The sequence below is a fragment of the Ornithodoros turicata genome, chromosome 4, assembly GCF_037126465.1.
Source record: "Ornithodoros turicata isolate Travis chromosome 4, ASM3712646v1, whole genome shotgun sequence".
NCBI classification, from domain to species: Eukaryota; Metazoa; Arthropoda; class Arachnida; order Ixodida; family Argasidae; genus Ornithodoros; species Ornithodoros turicata.
The window spans coordinates 65,186,116-65,201,134 of record NC_088204.1 but is presented as its reverse complement, the minus strand read 5'-3'; the positions used below and the strand labels follow the sequence as shown (position 1 = coordinate 65,201,134).

At 45.1% G+C, this 15,019-nt stretch overlaps 2 protein-coding genes across 2 annotated transcripts; one reads left to right on the top strand and one right to left on the bottom strand.

Annotated features, from left to right (window-relative positions):
• LOC135393325 (dynactin subunit 5-like) lies at window positions 1–1,580 on the bottom strand. Its single transcript, XM_064623795.1, has 6 exons — window positions 1,474–1,580; window positions 795–863; window positions 601–719; window positions 428–539; window positions 231–333; window positions 1–130 (listed from the first exon to the last, which is right to left on the bottom strand). Exons 1-6 carry the CDS (start codon window positions 1,519–1,521, stop codon window positions 27–29), a joined length of 555 nt encoding a protein of 184 aa, XP_064479865.1. The 5' UTR covers window positions 1,522–1,580; the 3' UTR covers window positions 1–26.
• Window positions 1,581–1,783: 203 nt separating this feature from the next.
• On the top strand, window positions 1,784–8,064 carry LOC135391696 (2-(3-amino-3-carboxypropyl)histidine synthase subunit 1-like). Its single transcript, XM_064622050.1, has 3 exons — window positions 1,784–2,132; window positions 2,435–2,873; window positions 6,745–8,064. Exons 1-3 carry the CDS (start codon window positions 1,811–1,813, stop codon window positions 7,238–7,240), a joined length of 1,257 nt encoding a protein of 418 aa, XP_064478120.1. The 5' UTR covers window positions 1,784–1,810; the 3' UTR covers window positions 7,241–8,064.
• The last annotated feature ends 6,955 nt before the right edge of the window (window positions 8,065–15,019 follow it).

Sequence of the window (15,019 nt, the reverse complement as noted above, 5' to 3'; positions counted from 1 at the left end):
TCTTGGCGCGCTTTTAATAAAGGCCTCTATCCCGAGCCCGAATCGTACTGCCGAAAATGGCGGTAATAATTGTCGGTGAACTCCACCATGATGTCCCGCGTGCACTCCGGCATCTCTTCGGTCAGGAGTCCTGCACAGCAAATCTGCGTTATTCTTCTAAAGGAGCATTGCGTTAGCAAGTTTCAACTACAGGCAAGCTGTCCATTGGCTCAAATTTCTAATGCACCTACCAGGAGACCCTGAATAGACGGCGTATGCTGGCACCACTGTTTCTGGTGCTAGTACTGTATTGTCCGCTATCATACAGCAGTCCTTCAGAATGGACCGTCGGCCCTGGATAGACAAGATCAGACGGCCCTCTCGGACACATGCTTTATTCTAGCCACAGTGGTGTTCGCAAATTGTGATCCCACAAAACGACACTCACAATGACGCAGTTCTTTCCTATGTATGAGTACGAGCCAACGCTGGCAGCATTTACAACCGTATCTTCGTCGATAAATACGTGGTCGCCGATTTGCAAGGGGAAGAATGCGACACTGGAATTATCACCATTAGGACGTTTATTTTTTAAATTACAATTACCTAGGCATTCCTTACCCTCTGCTGAACTTCTTGAATGGTGGCCTTATCACTGATCCTTTTCCAATAACACAATGTCGTCCTATCCTGATGTTCGCCAAGTCTCCTCTAATGATCGCTCCGGACCTTACGATTGTCTAAAGATTCAAACAGAAATACTCACGGCACCGAGTTGATAGATTCCCTAATATCTGTGCTACAACAGGGACTACCTTTCCATTAAGCACGATGTTCTGACTGCCGCAGAGGACAGAACCTCTGCTAACCTTGTTTCCAGAAGCCTGTAAGAAGCATGAAAGCTTGCAAGACGTCAAAATCTAAGCATCTTCCGGTCCAATTGTCCTATTTTGACTGTACTGCTGGGCTATCTACAACTTGTCGTCTAACGCGTACTGCAAAGAGTTCCGACACGGAGTAAAAAAAAAAAAAGTTCGAAGCAACTAGACGTAATTCCTTCAACGTTACAGGTGGCGGATGATTCCATCAAAGCAGTCATTTATGCAGACCCCCTATACCCCAAAAAATCTGCAGGAGGCCCCTAAAATTTTCTGAGATTGCACAATATTGCGTCCAAAGCATGTAAAGACACCCCCTTGCGGGCTCAACCCCCCCCTCCCCCCCCCCCCAAGGACGAAATTCTGGATAAACCACTGCATCCAAGCAGGGCCGGTGCTAGGGGTGTGCGGGGCCTAAGGCAAAGGCACACGGGCACCTAGGCTTGCCCCGCTATGCGTGCGCGGGGCCTAAGGCGGTCGCCTTACTCGTACCCCACCCCCGAGCTGACAAGTACTGATGCAGAATTTACTTACTCTTACAACTTGAGTACTATAACGATAGGTATGCCACTGATCTAACTGTAAAATAACGCGGCCGATAGCCAAGGCAACGTACAGTCTCAATATAATCTTGCTTGTTGTAGAACACGTCCGGAAGCTCCATTTTCGAAGGGGCCACGGGCCACTTCGAAGTTCGAACCGTTGCGGATTGGATTGGAGCGGCTTTAGGCTTTAGACCTTCACACTTTACAGAATCCTGAAAGCTGTGAAGAGTACGTAGTAAGTACGTAGTATCCATCTTGCACTGCATTTCTTTTCAATGTTGACTTTTTAGCTTTTTAGAGAGATAACATATGGCCGTTGTCATTTTACCAAAGCCGATTTCTAATTTGCCGACAATTTAGCAAAATCTAGCATATCTCGTGGCTAGAATCTAGCAACAAACACTCAAAATGGCCGCCTCCGTGGCGCAAGAGCAAGCCGTAACCGTCGTCGCAAATAAGCAGCGAAAAGTATTTACCGGTGCATCCGGGCGTCAAAATATCCGACTAGCACCTCATGTGCCAACGGAAATCACAGAAAACCCGGAAATTATTGAGGCATTGCGATGTCTTCCCGCAAACTATAACTTCGAAGTGCCAAAGACCATATGGCGCATCAGGCAGCTCAATGCGAAGCGCGTCGCTCTGCAGTTTCCTGAAGGATTGCTCATTTTCGCCTTTGCTATAGCCGATATCTTGGAAAACTTTACAGGCTGCGATGTTGTCATTCTAGGTAGAGTATAGCGTCATGACAACAAGAGCCTTGATCTTCCTGTTTGATAATGTATCATATTGCATCTCATACAGTCATGCTGTTAGACGATATACAGTTACCTTGATAATGATACCTACATTACCTATAATAATACCTACATTTTGACTCAGCTGAGGAGCTATGCAATCTCACGAAACAGAAAAGTTACAAAACTCTCAACCATATCTGCTTTAAATTGACGCAGTGAAACAACTGTGAATGATCTTACTCACAGTGGAATGAAATGCTTAGTCACTCATTACATCACTTGTTTAATGCAGGTGACGTCACATATGGTGCATGCTGCATCGATGACTTCAGCGCAAGAGCGCTCGGCTGTGACCTCATGGTGCACTATGGTCATAGCTGTCTCATACCGGTGGACCAGATGGATGGCCTCAAAATGCTTTACATATTTGTCGACATTAGGATGGACATTCTACATCTTATTGAAACTGTGAAGCACAACTGGACACCTGTCACATCTTTGGCATTTGTCAGCACAATTCAGTTTGTGTCCACAATTCAGGCTTTGGTATCGGAATTGAAAGCAGAAGGCTACACTGTCAGTGCACCTCAGATACGGCCCCTATCGCCTGGAGAAATCTTGGGGTGCACATCTCCCAAGTTGACTGGGGTGGACGCTGTCATCTACGTTGGGGATGGACGATTCCACCTGGAATCAATTATGATTGCCAATCCAGAGGTTAAAGCCTACAGGTATGGACAGCCAGTGTATGATTTGGTTTGAAACGAAACCATATAAATGTGTATGCTACGTTCACATGTTACACACAGCTTTCAACTGAACTTTTAAGTAATGGTCTGTAGCCATCGATTCACTATTAAATTAGATTTGTAGTCAACTGTAAGTTATGTGCGGAGCTTCATGCTCGAGAGCTTTATAGGCTTTGGGATAAGTAAGTAAAGAACAGCATGCTGACGTCCTGTTTTGGTTTTATGGTAACATAAGCATTACATACTGATATGACAGCTTACATTACTTACAGGCACCACGAAGAGATTCCTAGAATGAAAATCTTTCTCAGTGGAGAATAGCTCTCAATGAGGACATTTTTTCGAGTTATGGGCACTAACTACTCTCAAAGTAGTTACACTACAACTACTAACTGCTTGTTTAAAAAGTAATCGAAACTACTAACCCACTACTTTCTAGGGCAAGTAGTTAAACTACACCTGTAACTACAGCAAAGTAGTTTCATCTACTTTTGCAATTATATTTCCACACAACATAGAACCTAATAGAGTTGCACTGAGTTTATGTCAGGCTGAATGTCCTGCTGACCATGTCGTTCAACTGTGTCATCCCCAGATTATGCTTGCCTCCACCCTCTGCCTCAATTTTGGAAGAAGGCATTAAAGGGGCACAAAACAGGTCGAGGAACATTCTCCAATTATTATGCCCAATGAAAGAACATAGCTCACGATATCCAAATATGAAATTATTTTGCTTCTAGCGAGTGTCTTTAACACGAAACAATGCCATTCAAAGAGCATAATCCGCGCGGGTCTCTCCTTATCCTTGGAACCGAGTCACGTCATTATATTCCAGCGTATAGCAACACCGAATTCTAGGCGCTGGAAGTGGGGGAGTTTTCGCTCTCCTAGCCAATGACGGACCCCACTGAGACAAGCTGCAGCTCGCGAGGGAACCGGTTGTGGGGACATCGCGGTGACCTCGCGGAGCAATACAGCACCGGAAACATAGTGCGCACGTGAAATATAATATTGAGGGGTTTTAGTACGGTTTGAACTGGCTATCTTATATTTGACAAGTGGGAATGTGTTTAGAGTTGACCTCACCTCTCGATATTACAACAAAATTGATGTATAGGCGTCCCACATTCTAAATGGCTGATGATGCGCGACGTCAAAATGACGTGTCGCTATTGTCGCCAGGAGATCGCAGGGCGGAGCATAAGGGCGAAAGAGTGCAGTGAATATTCAGTCGGTTTGGCATCATTATTTACTTTTTTACGACAACAATTTTTTGAAAACGTTCACCGTCGGCAACGTATCACGATACATTAAAAAAAGTGCGCCTTGTATACCTGTTTATTGCCCCTTTAACATTAAGAAGCATGACAGACTTTGTTACCTGCCCTAATCTACGTACATCTGTAGTACATACTTGAGTTATGCACGTACCTTTCAGATGCACCTTTCAAAACTCGTGCAATGTTCTCGCATCACGTGGTCGAACTTTGATTTGATAACATTCTTTATTGTATGGTTTCTATAAAGTACCTATTGAGACATGTGAGAGCAATCCGTAGAATCTAGCCACTAACGAGTTTTAGTAGAAGAAAGTACTCTACAAAAGGTGCATGACACAGGAAGTTGTCAAAACCAAGCTCACGAATGTGATGCAAGATATTTCAAAACAACAATAACAATAAATGAATGAAAGAACACTATGATACTATGTTTTCGGAGCTGCTATTATGAATACCTTCATATAGAGTAAGGCACCCCATTATACGATATGCGTGCTGTGTTTATGCGCTTGAGAAAACATTACCGTATTGTAACTGGCCCGAGCACTCCATCACTGACCAGACGTGAAACCCTTTGCACAGTTACAATAAAAGTTTAAATTCTATTGTGTATAAAAATATCACGAATCTTTCGAAAGTAGGCATAACGGTCATTACCAAACAGGACAACAGTAATCTCACTCACAATAAAGTAGAGACTTCGGTGGAAGTCTACTTTATTGAACATTCTTTCCCAGCAAAAGCGTCTTTGCTCACGGCGTATTGAATAAAGCCACGGCCAAGGGTTCGTAGTTAGACTACAGTAGTTAACTAGAAGACAAGTAGTTTAACTGCTTACTTTGAATTACTTTTTGTCAATTATTTGCAGTTACTGGTCAACTATATAAAAGGTAATTTAACTAGTAGTTGAACTAGTGCTCATCACTGCTTTTTTCCTGAAATATATATCCGATTTTTGTGGTACAGGTTTTTTGAAGAACACACACAGCCATTGCGGCAGTTGCGGTGCAGGATGGGAGTTGTCGGGGATAACATGTGTATGCCTTGCTTTTCTTATCTTATCTCCAATCGTCGTCGTTGTATTTCTGGTGTATGCGCCCTCACTGTCATTTTACACTACATTTCCCAACATGCCTTGCGAGGGCACGTACTGCTAACTGGAACTTTTTCAAATGGCCTATTGCATTCAGAGCGAGCGCAGCTTACGTGAAAAGAAGTGGCAACTGGCCGCCTGACGTTACTTGCATCATTTGCTGGTTCACCAGTGGGGGAAGGTCACCTGCCTCTGATGTTTCTCCGTCGCCCCGACAGTGGTCGGGTCGCAGCAGTCACCTTTTTCGATGTGGTTTTTAGTTAATATATTTGTTATTGTAGCCACCATTAAGTTCGTTCTTCGCATGGTGAACGTATTAGCTGCCAGTAATGCATTACATAATCTTATAGAGGATTTGAGGATCTCTTCATGGTGCTTTTACACTCGCATGACATACCGCAACTTGAGGTACATCACCAGGGTGCATGACGAAGATAAGCTGATGAAGTTTTCACGTTTTTAGCATGAATTGCTATCAACAAGCAAAAGTTACCAACTCGTTCAACAAGATAAGGATGTTTGATGACTGGTTTGAGGGGACTATAAAAGAAATCGGCAAGCTAATTTCCTTTACCTTATTAGTGTGAACAAAATGCAAAACGACATCAGAGTGGAAGAGCATGGTATTAATCTGTAATGTAGTACCAGAAAAGCAGAGTTGTACGCGTTACTCGAAAAAAGTAATTGATTACAATTACTGTTACTACTGCGCAAAAAGTAATTCTTTACCGTTACAAATTACTTAACCAAAATGTAATATGTTACCGATTAAAAATGTAACGCGTTACTTTTCCCATTACTTTCAAATTATGGGCAATAGCAAAGCCAACAAGCCTGCAGTGAATGCAACCATGCAGCTCGAGACACCAACATACATGATAAGTGAAATTCACAAGTACATTTGAAAGGAACATACAAAACACATACACACGTTCATTACAGATTTATATACACATTTAAAACAACATCGAAACATCCGCTTCGTTTTGTTACTATTATTATGTTCAGCCCGCACAATTTATAAATACAGTCACCTATTTTACTGTTGTTCCAGCAGGTCGTGGTTGTAAGGGATTATCATATTACTGTGGTGTGCATGGAACACGTGTGGACTATAGAGACCGCTGTCAGAGTGACCTCTACGTCATTGCTTCAGTCGAACTCGTGGTGGAACAGAAGAACAGATTGGTTTGCTGAAAAGGCTTGCCATTGTTGACAGAAGGTTAAAAAAGTAATCGATTACTCAGTAATTGATTACCGAAAATTGTAATCAGGTTACTTGGAAAATTACTTGCTCACAAAATTAATTGATTACATTAGAAAATTACTGAAAAAGGTAATTGATTACTAGTAACGCAATTACTAGTAACGCGTTACGTACAACTCTGCAGAAAAGCGAGGTGACACATTTCATACATGTTATGAGTCTGGTTTGGGTTTGAACTCTGCTTTTAAATGCACTCGAAAATATTTTGCTCAGGTACAACCCTTACGACAAGACCATCACCCAAGAATTCTACGACCATGACAAAATGGCTGCCGTGCGATGCAAGGCCATCCAAAAGGCGTCTACAGCTGGAACCTTCGGTGTTATCCTCGGAACCCTAGGCCGCCAGGGTAATCCACTCATTATGCGTCGTCTGCGACAACAAGTCACGGAGAAGCTGAACAAGAACGTTGTCTGTGTGCTCCTTTCGGAAGTGTTTCCTAGCAAGCTGGATCTGTTCGCCGACATAGATGCCTGGGTTCAAACGTCGTGTCCAAGATTATCTATCGACTGGGGACTCGCATTTTCCAAGCCAGTGCTGACACCATACGAAGCGAGTGTCGTCGTAGGTGATGTGTCGTGGCAAGAAAGGTATCCGATGGATTTCTACGCAAGAGACAGTTTGGGCCCATGGACTCCCAATCACAAACCAGCTTTGCCTGCTAGGACGATAAAGAAGGACTGTGAAGGGGGTGATTGCAAGAAGTGACTTCGTGTGCACAATCTGTGGATAAGTCCCACGGTGGCCTTGTGAACTCAGGTACTAGGCTGGCACTGTCGCAGCCTGCTGATGCTGATGCAGTGTGCTGATGAACATGCTTCATTGGTGCTGTTTCAACCCGTTGATCATATCAGTGTTTTCAAAGATTTTTTTTCGGTGGTCAATCTTGAAGCATCATAGTCACTTAATTGACAAGACCCTGTCGTCAACAGGCGTTATTAATTTTATCAGCGGAACAGTGAACATGAGTTCAAAGTTAGTGATGCACCCCTGTCAGTCCTAATTTGAGTGCCTAGATATTGCACATTTGCAGTGTCTGCTAGCTCACAAGCTGTCAGCGTGAACACTCAGAAGCATAGCAGACTAAAGCCTTAGTGCAGTAGTGATACGTACTGGTGTAAAGGCATGAAGAAAAAGCATTATGTATGGAACATATGACCACGTTTTACCAATCATTGAGCAGAATTTTTTGTATAACATTCGTACCTTTTACAAAAATTACAAAAACAAAGGCGAACATTTGTTTCTCCAAGTTTCTTACCTTAGATGTGTTATACATACTTAATTATTGCTATAAATGATATGGCACAATGTCGTGTCTGCAAAGGAACATTTGCAAACATTTTTCTGTGGTGGCAACCACTATTTGCCTATTTGCCTGCACTATACCCATGTTGTTACATTTACCTGTGTCGAGACACCAGCTCCCTCTGGCCAGCAAACAAAACTTATGCAAAAAAAAAATCATGCAGGGTTTGACATGAACATATACAAATAGATTAAATGAATGGCATGCTGTCCTTCTACATGTATACTTTTTGCTCCTGTTATGTCCTTAATTGGTGCCTAGGACAAGGAAGAATGCCTTTATTCCAGAACACACTGCATTCCTTGCTGCACTGCATACAGTGTACACACACTGTGTGTGGCCTGCATAACTTGCTGCGCATTTTATAGTTTCCAGCAGTGCCCCCAGAAGAAACCTTCCACTCGAGCGCCGCTTATCATCAAAATCGACAGCATGTTGCACACTACACAACAGCTGCTTGCACACTAAAAGTACAGAAATGCAGCCAACCCTAACATTTTAATATCGATTCTAACAATGTATCCGTGTAACTTGTTGCGTAAAAATCTACACAAAATACATTGCTTGCATTGCTTACCTCCCGTAGCTGAGTAGCTAGATAAAGTAGAGCTTTATGTGCAATCTGTGGGTTTGCCATTGGCAAAGTAAGAACATGGTTTAATGCATCTTATGCAGAAGTTCCTGTGGTTGAATGGTTAGGATAACCACATTCCACACTGAGACTACTGGGCAAACTGGGTTCCTACTTGAGCACTGTCTATGCTGTCTGGGCGGTTTAAGACAAAATATTGGTGCAACTCGCTATCGACTCGGCCAGACAGCATGGCTCAGTACGCACACAGTTTTTTTTTTTTGTTGTTGTTGTTGTCAGTGTCAGCGCAGCAAAGCAACCGTGGCTAGGAGTGGTGTACAGACGTGGACAGATTGAGAGGACAGCAGGAAGCAGTGTGGAACAGGGGGGTTACAGTGTATCTTGGGCTGACTTCAGGGGTTACTGTGCTGACATTCATCTGGAAAGTCATCCAGAAAACCTCAGACAGCACGGCCAGCGGTAGGACTCGAACACACCACCACCGTCTTCAGCATGACCTTGGCTACCACCAACTAGCAGATACTTTCACCCACTCTGCAGTGCCACTGGTCACAGCTTGGTAAAGGAACAACATTACTGCTATGGATTCGTTCATGCCACCTGTGAGTCCTAGTGCATCGTGCGTTATCCCTTACATACGCGAAGGCGATAGCGTACGATGCACTAAAGCTTATACTGCTGTCCCTTTCACAGTACCCTGCTCCTTAGTGCAACGATCCAGCAGCGATACTTTGGGGAAAGGTTCTACAGACACATGGGGGGAAAGAGGATTTATCCTCGTACTCCATCTACCAAATCCATTAAAACCATTTTGAGGGATTTGACACCCCCTGCCGGCTATGATCCTGTTGTGGCGTGTTATGTTGCTGTAGCGAGTGCACGCTTGGATACAGCGAAAAATGAGTTTTTACGTGCATTTGAATGTTTGAATCTGAAGTCCTGCAGTGCTGTCTGTGGTTGCGTTCGCTTATTGGACTCAAGCAACGTGAGAGTCAAGAGAGTCGTCATCGCCGTGGAAGTGACTCCTGTCAGGGGTGTGAGAAGTCCTTCGCAGCAAGAAGGGGGGGGCGAAGCATCAGAGTTGTGCCTGACTCATTACAAGTAACTCGTTACTTGGTAGCGGTTACTTTTTCGGTAATGAAGTAACGATTCAGTTACTTCTTAAAAAACGGTAATAGTAACGGAACCAGTTGCAAAAATTGGTAACTCATTACTGACGTTACTCGTTCATTTTCTTCAGCGCAGGGGAGCACATTTCGGCACTCTGTGCGGCGCAACGCGTGCAGATTTGACCTGCGTGACCCACGACTGGGTGTGAATACAAAGTATTATTGCGGTCCCTCGCTGGATGTGCTGTTGACATGCTGACTCATCTTAAAGGAAGGCCCTTGTCTTTTCTCTTGTTTCCATAATCTCCGACCATCACTCCTTCCCAAGAATGGGCACCAATTGTGCAATGGCTACAAAAAACACGTTTCGACTTCTAGCCTTTTCTTGTCTTTCCTAAGCTTCTGAGCACCCTAAAGTATGACGCAGCCCCTCGTCTGTTTTGGGGGAATGTTGGTGATTGGTGGCACGAAAACCGGTATTTTTTCTTGTGTTTTCATAATCTACGATCACTCCCACTTCGGAAAGAAGGGAAAATGTCCAGGCAAATTGATACAGACTCATGGTAAGGGGCCGAGAGACATGGAACACTAAGGACGGACGACAAATTTCGAGTATCAGCTTCTTCTGAAGTGCAATTCCTCATTAATAAAGAGTAGAAGGCAAGTGACGGCTCATTTGACTATGCGGTGGTAACATAAAAGTAACTCTTACCTGTGAGTAACGAGAACTCGTTACTTTTGTATGTTGGTAACGAGTAACGTATTTAGTTACTTTTTTCTGAAGTAACAGGTAACAGTGTTTAGTTCCTTTTTTTTTTGTAATGGCACAAGTCTGCTAACAATAACCTAACCTAACCTTGAGGAGAGTAATATCATGCATGGTTCTGTTGAAATATGGCAGACTTTAAAAGTGCCAGACAGTGGCAGGCTTTTTTGACAACTGCCACGTTTAATTGTTCAATATCCTTAGGCATGGATTAGCATGGATGTAGTTTTTGCTGTTGAGTAATACGGAGAGCAGGACATCTCTCGAATGACCAAACCAGCGGCACGGCTAAGCGGGGCATCCCGCTCGGTGTTGGTAACCAATGTCATGCTCATAGGCAGATACAGGATTTTTCGGGGGGGGGGGGGGGGGGGGGGGAGGCGGGATCCTGCCTTGGAAAGCATGCTATTATACTACCAAGGTCAGTTGATACTCCATGTAACGACTGAAATTGAGGGGGTGGGTCCGGATGTCCTGACCCACCCCCGCAAAGCCCGGCCCGGGCTCGTGGCTTTCGGGTAAGCCCGTGCAGTGCTCTACTATGCGGTGAAGTTCTGTTTTTAGACTGCAGGGGAGATCGTGCGTCCTGGGCCGACTTCAGTAGGAACTGCACTCTTAAAAATGAGTGTGTGTGTGTGGGGGGGGTAATGGATGGATCGGCTCGCCGTTGTTGGCCACACAGAAGTGGGCGTCGTCACGACTATAGCCAAAAAAATAGAAAAAGAACGAAGACGGAAGAGAGAAGGACGGACCGCTGGTGGATAGAGGACGAACGGTGGAGGTGCTTAGAGGGTGCATGAGTTCGTCGGGGAGGGCAAAGTATTAGATGGGTCACTGAGCAAGACCTGCCTTCTGCGGTAAGAGAATACGGTTTCTTGCTTTAGCGAAACGCTCGGCAGAAGAACCACCGTGGTAGGGGATGTCAGCTAGCGTGCCCGAGGTGGAGCGAGTGAGATGGGCTTCGCGCGCAGAATGGTACTCTCTTAGAAATGAATTTCACCGCATAGCATGCTCCTAGCCAACTATTGTCTCGAATGATATTGTTATCTGCCCTGATTTGTTGAAGACGGGAGGCGTACGCCTTTTTGTGACACTTATGCGGTTCATAATACAAAAAAGGCGTACGCCTCCCGTTTTGACAGTTTTCGAAGGGTGTACACTCTAAAAACTGAACTTCACCGCATGGCACGCTCTGCGCCAACCATTGTCACGAATGATAGGGTTATCGCTCCTGATTCGAAGAGAGAGGGAGGCGTACGCCTTTTTGTGCTAATTATCATATATCCAAATTGACACTCCCTCTATCCTCAAATCAGAAGCGATAACCCTATCATTCCTGGCAATGGTTGGCGCAGCGCGTGCCATGCGGTGAAGTTCCGTTTTTAGAGTGTACGGTCAAGGTGGTCCCTCCCACGGAAACAAACAAACTGCCACCACCTGTTTTAAATGTGTACTACACTCTAAAAACATAACTTCACCACATAGCACGCTCTGCACCAACCATTGCCACAAATAATAGGGTTATTGGTTCTGATTCGAAGAGAGAGGGGGCGTACGCCTTTGTGTGTCAATTTGGGTACACGATAATTGTTACAAAAGGGCGTACGTCCCCTTTCTCCTTGAATCAGAAGCGATAACCCTATCATTCATGGCAATGGTTGGCGCAGTGTCTGCTATGCGGTGAGGTTCAGTTTTTAGAGTGTAGTACACATTTAAAACAGGTGGTGGCAGTTTGTTTGTTTCCTGGGAGGGACCACCTTGACCGTACCACCTTCAAAAACTGTCAAAACGGGAGGCGTACGCCTTTTGTGTGACAATTAGTGTCACAAAAAGGCGTACGCCTCCCGTTTTCAACAAATCAGGGCAGATAACGATATCATTTTTTAGATGTGCGATAGACGTGTACTTTACTATATACTTTAGATGTGCGATAACCTCTTTAATTAACTTACCTCTTAATTTAATTAATTAGCTCTTTCAAGGAGCATGGAAGGCGAAACGTGGTACGGAACTACTGCAATTTTCTTGTTTTTCTCATTTTCTTCCATTAAGCGTTTCGGTCAAGCTCGAAACTGAGCAAGTAGATTGTGCTGTATTAGCTTAAACTCATATCCTGCTCTTTGTAATTTGGCGGTCTGTCGCTTGAGAGCACTGAACACAAAATGCGAGCAAGATTTGGTCAATGCACTGGTCATTGGATGTCAAAGATCTGTACTATTCGCTTAGGAAACCTTTGCTGTTGAAACGGGTTTCGGATCTTTTGAAGGTGAAACGTACTCAAAGTTACCACAAGTTTATTGACACCACTTAAACCGTTCAGTGCTGGCTCCAGACTGTGCTATCTCCATTTCCCTTCTTCCTCTTCACCTCGGCGTCACCAAGGGTATGAAACTCGCGAGTTCACTTGCGGACTAAAGTGAGGCGCTGCGAGCTTTTCGCGTCATGAAACGTCATGAAACGTCATGAAACGTCAGGTGGTGGTGGTGATGGCGATAGGGCTTGCCGTTGTCGGCCTCACGTATGCGGGCAACGTCACGACTGACGCCCTGGGGGAATGTGCGTCCTGGGCCGACTTCTAAGGGAACTGTGCCGACATATGTCTGAAAGCGTCTGAGGAAAACCCAGGAAAAACCCCAGACATCACAGCCGGCACCGGGATGTGAAACGTCAGAATTTTTACGTCGAAGCGCGAGTTCTCAACCGTCACGAGCCCATTGGCTCCTGAGGCCGCTCCCCCGGTATGCGAGCGCTCATTGATTGGTTTGAAATTATGAACTTTCCTTGGCGCGCTCAAGCCGGCGACCGTGTCGGCGGTGCCGGAGCAACTCCAGCAACTCGCCGCAAAGTTTCGAAATGTGTTGGGTGCAGCAGGGACGCAAGCAAAGCATCTACGCCGGTACCGCTTTGGATGGTTTTTAGTGTCCTTCCCTAACATGTTGTCGATACCGACTCTGAAAAAGTCGGTGCCTCATGGATACTTCTGCAAGTCAATTGAGTGGTAGATAAGTGGAAGGCAGGTGTGCTTCGCTTGCTTGGTGCGACAACGATTCAAGGAGGACGAATACTGTGTTTTTCCGCTACTCACTCGATGACAGGTAAGTCAGTTCCTATTCTATTTTGCCGCTTAGCATAACATAGCGCCGCACCTGTGGCAGGTAGAATTTTTGGTTTTCACACTTTTGATCCCTATCTTTCTTGTTCAGGTATAAGCACTCAACTCATATCTGCTTCAGAATAGCATCTGCATGGATACAGTAGAATGGATATGACACGATGACACTCAGAGTGGTTGGATCATCATCTTTCGGCGTAGCAGCTTCACAGTTTCCTTTGTGACGGATCAACCAGGCGCCTACACAAGCAGCAATATGGACACGTTCTCTGTGATGCCGGACCTCTGAATGTGTGTGCCTGTGCAGCCAATATACTGTTGTTCTACTGCGAAATCTTCCACGTGAGACATCAGCTATCAGTGAATGCAAAGTTGCTTCGGCATTTCATTCGAACTTCAGAAACAATGTTCATATCATGCTCGTGTTGGGCACAGCTACAGCAGACTTCATATTTGTGCTTTGGAAATACCTATCTCGGAAAATAAAGCACTTTGTGTAACAGAGACAGCCAACGCTTCCACATTTTGTTATTTATTTCACTCGACGCGAACGGAGATCCACAACCACCCAGAACTGCCCCGAACCGCCAAAGCTGGGGAGAGGGAGAGAACCGGTGGGAAAGGGAAAGCCTTGCCAGCGTCACAGGTCACCCAGGGAGACAAAAAAAAAGCAAAGCAAAAAGCTACTCAACCGACGTCCAACGATTGGCCCAACGCTTGAGGTCACGTGAGTTTTTCCCAACAATAGAATTATACTACACGTTCATTCCCCTGGCGCATGGAGGAAGGAAACTAGTTTCCTTCCTCCATGCCCTGGCGTCACATCTTTCTCTTACCAGTTCTATTTGTTCTCGAGTCCTTCTGCGTGAGTGTGTTGCCGCGTACTCGCCAGGGGGGGGGGGGGGGGGCGAAAGAGAAAGAAGTGACGCCAGGGCATGGAGGAAGGAAACTAGTTTCCTTCCTGGCGTCACTTCTTTCTCTTTCGCCCCCCCCCCCCCCCCCCCTGGCGAGTACGCGGCAACACACTCACGCAGAAGGACTCGAGAACAAATATGTCGAGCGAACTAAAAATTAGGGTTGCACGTCCTGGGACACACATTGGCCATGAAACTACACTGTTAGAAATTACCTTCACCGCGTTGCATATCCTACGCGGTGAAGTTCACATTTAATTTCTGAATGATATCATTTTGTGTCATGATTTCTTCAGGGGGAGGCGCTTATCTGGGACATATTATAATATGTAATAATAGTCCCAGATATAGTCCCATATAATACGTCCCAGATAGGCGCCTCTTCCCATTTTCAACATAATTGTATCATTTGGAATGATGGTTGGCTAGCTCCGTGCTATGTAGTGAGGCCCTGTTTTAACATATATGTCTAACACTTTCAGACATATGTCGGCACAGTTCCCTTAGAAGTCGGCCCAGGACGCACATATTCCCCCAGGGCGTCAGTTGTGACGTTGCCCACTTATGTGAGGCCGACAATGGCGAGCCCTCTCATCACCTCCTGTTTTAACCAGGGCTAGGAACCGTTATTTTTTGGGGTTCGGTTCAAGTTCCGGTTCAAGGTTATCGGTTCGGTTCGGGTTCG